This window comes from Notothenia rossii (assembly GCF_949606895.1).
Source record: "Notothenia rossii genome assembly, chromosome: 11".
NCBI classification, from domain to species: domain Eukaryota; kingdom Metazoa; phylum Chordata; class Actinopteri; order Perciformes; family Nototheniidae; genus Notothenia; species Notothenia rossii.
Window position 1 is genome coordinate 37,804,581 of NC_136910.1, and position 8,235 is coordinate 37,812,815.

Sequence of the window (8,235 nt, forward strand, 5' to 3'; positions counted from 1 at the left end):
ACACAAGGAGGTAAAAGGTATGATATTACAAATAAAATACAACAAAATAAATAATGATTCTCTCGTTAGCGTTAGCGTGACATAACACGCTAATGTCGCTAATCAAAAGCTGACGGCCTGGGAGAAAAGTTGGATGGATAGTAATGTTTGAAACTTGGTCTATCCTTGCCTTCTCCTCTTGTCTCACCGCTGACACTGTGGTTATGCAATTGTGAATCGATGCCCTGGGCTACTCCGAGCATGCAGCCCTGTTCAGTGTTAGTTACAGAAATGTGGGCCAGAGAGGGGGAAGTTGTCGATGCTGAAATCCATTTCATCTGTCCTCAGGCGGTTGTAATGGTCTGTTATTCTATGTTACTCACTTCCTCTGTTTTTTCTCCATCCCTTTTAGTCAGAGAGAAATGGCAGAGCACATGGAGGCCGTAGCCAGCAGGGCGGTGAGAGCCTCGGAGCAGACCTTCAGCTTCCTGATGGATCTACTGCAGGACAACTCCACAGAGGAGTACATCAGGAGCCTAACGGAGCAGTGAGCACAATAACCAATCCTAACACACGCCCACCCAGACAAACACAAGCAGGAAGAATGCCTCCCATTCACATAAAGCTTACAGTTTGGCGCCATCCCAACAAGCTGCATGACTCTGTGGATTATTGTGCTTTCTCACTTTATTTTCTCATACAGTGCACCAATGTATTACAACTCAAGCTCCTCTTCACAGCAGCCTGTTAGAGCACATTGGAGTTTAGGAGTAAGACATTTAGCCACAGGGGGACAGCTTCTCTCAACTGTAAGCCTATTGCCTTCTCGGATTTGCAGCACGCTCGCTGCATCTCCTAGCGTGTGATTGCTCCGAGGATTATCCTGAATGCTCGACAGAATGATTCAAAAAGCCCTCCGGTGGCCATGATGAGAGCAGGGGGCGAGGAAACTCAAAATTGATTACCCCCTCCCAACAGTAGTCAGCACGGTCCAGAAGGGTTCTGTTAATCTTTGCAGAACTGCGTTATGACAGTGTATGTATGCGAGTCAGTGTGTGTGTGTAGCTTTATAGGATATTAATTGAGTGGTTTATGCACAGATTGGCAACATTAAATCGCATTCCTCAACATATTTACCCATGTGTTTGGACTTAAGCAAATCCCATGCATTTTAGACGCAGGGCAGTCTGAAGTACTCACACATTCAGCCACAAACAATAGTCCTCTATTAGAAGGCTTCAGATATGACCAATATCTATTGCAGTATTGCTTTTGCTAGAACAACTAAAATGACAACGGTTCACTTATTACCAATATTCAACCTCTATTTTAAATTCAGCTGCAGTACAAGCAGAAGAAGAGTGACATTGTACCGCCTAAAAAAGTCTGTTATGAACGGCGAAGCGACCCAGGAGCTCGAATATATTTTACAAAAAAGAAAAAACCTTTATTGAATATCCTTAAAAAGCCAGCCTTCGTTTGCTCTTACATTTTCAAGTGGCTGGATTGCATTCCTGGTAATCCTGTTTTCCAGGAGCATGGAAATCATTTTGGATTTACCATTGAGTTTACAGAACATTGAGTCATCTTTTGTTCCTGACGATTAATCGGTCATCAAAATAGTTGCAAAGGATTTTCTGTTGATCCACACAACATGTATTTGTCAATTTACACTACTTTTGCAGCTCTAGTCTCGGGGCTCTGAAGTACAATTCTGAATCACTGCAAAAAAGAAGGTGAACCAGTGGAAATCAGCAAAAACAAGTAGCGATTTTTCGGCTAAACTGTAGTCAAAATATCAAATTTGAACAAAAAAACGAAAGTTTGAGAGAAGCCCCAAAAGTCAGGGACATTTTGATGGCGGAGCAATATTTTCCTTACATCCAGGAATATTATAAAATCCTCGTGTAACCCTTCCAGATGTATCTTGGGACCCTTTGGCGTTGTCTGGTCCCTTAGATAGGGAAATCTTGCTACAACAGTAACATACAGTATTACTTATATATCAGTCCTAATCTAAAAATGTAATATTTAATCATATTTTTCTCACAGAGGTCATTTTTCTGCGGAACTTTAGCTTATCCTTCTGATACTTACAGTAAAGTACATTTTTCTAATACTGGTTTGACTTATAATGGAGTATTTTTACATTGTTGTATTGATATTTTTACTTTACCTGACAATTGCAATATGACTTGTTTTAAAAGCTCCTTACAAAGAGTTTTAACAAAACACGATAAATTAATCATTGTGAAAATCAATTAGTTTCAACTTCCCAAAAGGCATATGGTTTTTGCTGAACACTGCATACAGAAAGAGAAAGTGACACAATGTGAATTCTGTGTCTGTTGAGGCTAAACAGATTCATTACAGCTGTGGAGGTGATAAAAATGGCACTGCACTGTGTCTAACAGCTTTCATGAATTCATCATGATTTCTTCGCACACTGTTGCTTTATCTTTTAATCCTCTTTACTCACTTATAACAAGCTGCTTTGTCTTCCCCCCAGATTTATATGGATGTCAATATGGCACGGCACAATGCTTTTCACATTTCTCTAGCCAAAGATATGAAATGTAATGTGCTGAATGATGTGCAACATATGTGCGGCTGTAATGATACTGCACTATAGAATCTCTTACCTCCTTTTCATCATCTTTACAATAATAAAGCATTAGATCAACAGAAGAAAAGGGGCTATAGATTGGTGCAGGAATGAGCCGTAAACCCTGAAGTCAGTCAGTATATGACCACTTCCAGGTTCCTTCTTCTTAAGATTGGCTAGATGAATAAGCTCTATTGTTAACACAAGCTAAAGACATTTTAAAGTGTCCCTTTGCTTTTAGGGTTTTCCCTCTCCTGTAGTGTGTTCTATAGGTTTGATGCTAAATGGTCTGCAAAGGCTGGAACCCCTGTGTTCCCTCCAGAGGGAGTTTCCCTCCCACACACTCCCAAAAAGCCTCCATTGGACTCCTTTGTTTACTTTTGTAACATAATGACATCACCATGTAACATTCTTGCGTTTGGATTGCACTCAAACACATTGTACGTGAGAGGCTAAGGGGCGGGACACAACAGAGCCGGCCAGCTAACCAATCTGAGCAGACTGGGCTCTGGTTTCAGACGGAGGGTGAGCTTAATAGGGCCTTTTTAATGATTCTACGACATAAAATATGTCAGTAAGTTCCCACCTTGCGAAGCTTCTGTGTCTTAAAAACTGCAGTTGCTAACAAGTAACTAAATGAGACAACTTAAAGTCATTACATTGAACATTAGCTGTCTTTAGCTTAGCGGTGGTGATGAGAAGTCATGTGACCGTAACATAGTTTGTTGGAATTTAGGTTTCAACTATTATGAAAGGGGTGTTAGTAAGTGGATATTATCCAGCTGAAGAAAAGTATCATAAATGTGTGTTTTCTACAGAGCTTATTTTCTGCGATATTCCAAAGTCCAATGGAAAAATCCCACTGATTTATATCGAGGTAGCCCTAGTGATGCAAACCCCGGGGTTGGCCGACAAAAAGATATCATGTCTGAACCAATCTAATGCAGTAGAATATATTTTTACAACATTTTCTCATCTGTGTCTCTCAGAATAACCCAAATGCAGCAGCAGAAGGGGAACCTGACAGTGCAGGTGAATGAAACTGCAGCCAAACAGCTGGCCCTGGAGGAAGAGGCTGCAGGCATGAAGATCGCCCTGGGTAACATCACATCATCCTTACATCAGCTGGCTCTGACTGAGACCAGCCCATCACCAGAGCACAAACAAACACATGCAGCCAAGCACACCACAGAGGTCAGTCTGTGCAGCACCTGCAGGGTACACACTGAATGTGAAGCATTATTATGTCACATTATAGAGCCATGAGTGAATCATTTAGTCTTATTACAGCCGGCTTGATAGCTGCACATATTATATAAGGAACCATTCCAGCACATTTAACTAAGCTCATATACGGATACTAGTAGCTATCATTTTATGACGAGTGGGCTGTTAACTCCTCATCATTTGTTCTTTCTTGATGATTTAACATTTGGCAAGCAGAGGGGGACACTGAGTAGGCACAAGAGAGAGGATCCTGGCAGGGTTTGCTGCTCATGGGGGTACATGTTGTTCCAGAGGAGATTGATTAACCACTGCAGCCTCTCTGAGCACACCAAACACTGTAAAACAACACAGAAATAGTTCCCTAATATTCCCTCTGCAAATGGCTGATTAAATGTTTTTGCAAAAATTAGAGAGAAAGCAAAGCGAGATTTGTTGTAATGAAAGCATTCAAGTGGTGCGTTTCTTCTTCCTGTTTAGTGGGGCGAGGACCTGTTAAAACAGACGAAAGAGCTGGACCGGCAAATTCAGACCAAAGACAATCTCGTGAGGAAGATGAGAGAAGAGATGGAGCCTCTTAAACAAACTGCCAATAAGAAACTGGAGATAGAGGAGGACATCAGTGAGGTGACTAAATTAAATCAGCATGTTGCTTGATGTCTAAACACATTGAATGTTTATTGAATTGTCATATTAAATGCTTACGGTTTATTAGCCATGCTAGCAGCTGAATGTGTGGTTTTGCAGTTCTGATGGTCCACTACTTTTGATGAAAATCACTCAATGACTTTCACATGGATTGACTTTAAGTTTAGTACGCACATTAAAGAGCAGAGTCCAATCCGTTGTATTGAACGAAGTGTCTCGTCAACTACTTGGTACATTTCCATGATACTTGGCACAGACATTCATTTTTACCTCAGGATAAGTTGTAATAACTGTAATGATACCTTGAATTTCAGTATAGCTCAATACGTGACATTACAATCAACTAAACAAACTAATGACTGTAATTTGTATTGATTGATAAACATTAAATGATAGCATACCAACACACTAAACAGCAGGTATAATGTATACCTCTCTGGTTGCTAAAATAAGTATGTATAGAAGTCTATGAAATAATGACCAGCCTTCCTCATTGATTTATGACCTCAGTGAACCAAGTAAACAAGAGTTTATGGGCTCAATTGCTGGTCTTCTTTAGAAATAGATGTAAATCATGGTTCAATTTAAATTAAAACATTTGATAAAGAGATGTGTCTTTCAGGGCGTGGCTACCTTGTGATTGACAGGTGGCGGCCCAGTCGGAGTTTTGGCTGAGCTTTAACCCTCCTACAGCGTGTTTTCACTTCATGAAAGTTAATTGTAACATTTGTGGTCACATATACAAACATTATACTTAGTTCCAACCTCTCATTTCACTTCTGGTTCCAAAAAAAACAGAAATACCAAACTAAAGGCTCCAAAACTTGAAAAACCAATGTGTGTCTTCCACGTCCAGGCTGCATGGCTGGAAATGATTGTAATGCTGTCCTCCCTCCTGTGATTGATATCTGTTTTTGCAAGCTTTATACTTCCACTTGACTCCACTGAGGTTTTGTTTCCTCTTACATGTCTCATTCTTAAGCTGCGAGCTCACACTCAGGGGTCAAAGGTCATGGCTCTGACGTCAGTGGTGAGAGGGAAAGAGGTTGAGTCTGAAGCAATCGCCCTGCACAGAGAACTGCAATGTGAGTCTTTTTTGTTTCTGTTTTTCTCTCTCTTCACTGTCTGTCCTGCATTGTTGTTTTTGTTCAACAACATTTTTCTTCTTAAATTGAAATGTCAAGTGCAGAGTCTGAAAACAAACATATCAACAACAAGAACTGAAATATTTCTGTAATAAATATGTCATCACCATTGTAACATTTTGACCTAATCTTCCGAGTGTTGAATGCAGCAGCGGCTTACATTATGTGGAAAATGTAATGAAGTGGAATTTTTTGAGAGTTTCCAATGCGTCAAATTCATAAATGAAATATCGACTCTTTATGATGCGTGCAGAGAATCTTAAGTTACTCCTCAGACTTTCATGGAAGAAACTGAAACAGCACAGTAAAAACAGAGCATGAAATATTTAAATACAATTCTGCCAGGAGAAAATAGTATGTTTAAGTCAAACCTTTTATAATTCAAAACAACCATGACTCCGTAAACCTGTTTTCTTAATCAGTTTTTTACCCAAATCTGTCACCTCAAGCTAGAACATGTGAATGTACTGCATACTAGATAAAAGGTAAGTGCAAAAAGAAGTAGAGTGCAGTGTACAGGGTATATGGACCTAAAATATACAAAAAAAATAATGTGGAAGGGGTATCAATATGAAAGAGATTTCAGAATTGTTGGTGTTCTCTGAGCTCTTCTGACTCACTATCACGTCATGTCACAGACATGCATGCAACATTCATGAATAAGCAACATTTAACCCATTGAATGTCTTTTCCCCAGCTTGATATTTGATTGTTGCTCATTTAATCATGAGAATAATAATACATGGGACTTGTATAGCGCTTTTCTAGGAACTCAAAGACGCTTTGACAGAGAATAAAAAATACAAAATAAATACAAAAAGAGATAAACAAAACTGGAAATGGGGGGGGGGGGGGGGGGGTCAGTGGTTGAATGCAGTGTTGAACAGGTGGGTTTTGAGTGATGTTTTGAATGCTGTGAGGGAGGAAGAATCTCTGATGGATTGGGGTAGTGAGTTCCAAAGGGTGGGTGCAGCAATGGAGAAGGCTCTGCCGCCCCTGGACTTGAGGTTGGTCCGGGTGGGGAGGGACAGGAGGTACAGGAGGTTGGCAGCAGCAGAGCGGAGTATGTCTGTGGAGGAGGTCAGTCAGGTAGGATGGGGCCAGGTTTTGGAGGGCTTTGTACGTCATTAGGAGGATCTTGTACTGAATTCTCTGGGGGATGGGGAGCCAGTGGAGCTTGATGAGGACAGGTGTAATGTGTTCACGGATTCGGCCGTGGGTGAGTAGACGGGCAGCAGAGCTCTGGATGTATTGAAGTTTGTTGAGGATTTTTGCTGGTGAACCATAGAGGAGGCTGTTGCAATAGTCCAGACGGGAGGTGATGAGGGCGTGGATGAGTCGAGAGAATGCACTTTAATAGCTACATTTGGGATTTAAAACAACTTTTCACTGCCTCTGTTCCTTTCCCTTGCCTTCTTCCTGATCGTCAGACATGGTGAGGGAGTGGCCCCGGCAGCAGGCCCAGACAAAGGCCTCGATAAAGAAGGAGAAACCTCTGGAGGAGAAGGTTCTGGCAGATGTCAGGAGAAAGGTCTCGCAGATAAAAGAGATGCTGGAACCCGCTCTGCAGAACTCCAGCCTCTCCAGCAACATCACACAGCAGGCAGAACACACCGCTCACGCTGTGGCAAAGGTGTGTGTGAAGCCAACACACCGCTCTGTGGCACAGGGGTCCAGGTGGACTTTTGAGTTTTGCTTTGCAACTTGGAATCTTTACCCCCTCTTGATGAAAACAGTCATGTTCAAAACCCAGTTCAAAATCAGTTCTCATATTGAGTTGGGGCCTTTTTGGTTAAATAAAGGATAAACAAATTCATACTAAAAACCCTACAAAACTATCTGAACAAAATATCTCAAATAGTCGGTAGGGCTGCACAATAATTAATATTTCATCGTCATCACAATTTCATCTTGCAAAGAAACACATTACACACTTTCTAACTACACTTCAAATCAATATTTGTGTGCAGTTAGATGTTCAGTTTGGAAAAATCAAACTATCTTCCAATTCATTTCCCTTTTATTTTTTTTTATCTAAAAGCAATTTGTGTATTTTGGCAGTATATATGTTTATAAAGCAGAACTGAGTACACTTTAATATCTGTTCATTTAGTATTTATATCACAAGTAATAACATATGTTCCTGATGTTGTGCAGCCCTAATAGTTGATTACAGTTTGTCTCTCCCCTGTTCTCCCCTTCCTTTGTGTGCAGGAATCCAAAGCCATTCTGATCCAGGCCAAGCACACGAGGACAGCGTCGGCTCACCTCAGCTCGCACATCGACTCCGCTCTGCAGCAGCTGAGTGAGCAGGAGCTGCAGACTGACAGAGCCCGCTCCCTGGTCACTGCAGAGGTAACACACACGTCATCCACACATCTGAACAGCAGGATCCATGCATATTGATCTGTGCTTCCTGTGCTCAGTGATAATGACGATGTTTCTGTCTTCTCATTTCCAGCCTCAGGCGTCCCTGGCCGGCGTTAAAGAAGACATGGAGGCAGCCAGGCTCCAGTTAAAGGCTTTCTCTGTTACACTCACTGAGCTAATCAGCAAGATTGGTAAGTCACTCTCTTATAGATGATGTTCACTCTGCCTCCTTTAAAGTCAGGACAAACTCATAAATCTTCATTA

General features: G+C 41.3%; 1 protein-coding gene across 1 annotated transcript in view; it reads left to right on the forward strand.

Annotated features, from left to right (window-relative positions):
• The window catches only part of lamc3 (laminin, gamma 3), a gene marked incomplete at its 3' end in the record, with an annotated part of 159,122 nt that overhangs the window by 148,280 nt on the left and 2,607 nt on the right, over nt 1-8,235 (forward strand). Inside the window, exons 21-27 of the mRNA XM_079659941.1 lie at nt 392-526; nt 3,574-3,778; nt 4,289-4,435; nt 5,439-5,541; nt 7,032-7,234; nt 7,816-7,956; nt 8,063-8,162. Of these exons, the coding sequence (XP_079516067.1) occupies nt 392-526; nt 3,574-3,778; nt 4,289-4,435; nt 5,439-5,541; nt 7,032-7,234; nt 7,816-7,956; nt 8,063-8,162 (1,034 nt within the window). The remainder of the gene's footprint in view (nt 1-391; nt 527-3,573; nt 3,779-4,288; nt 4,436-5,438; nt 5,542-7,031; nt 7,235-7,815; nt 7,957-8,062; nt 8,163-8,235) is intronic.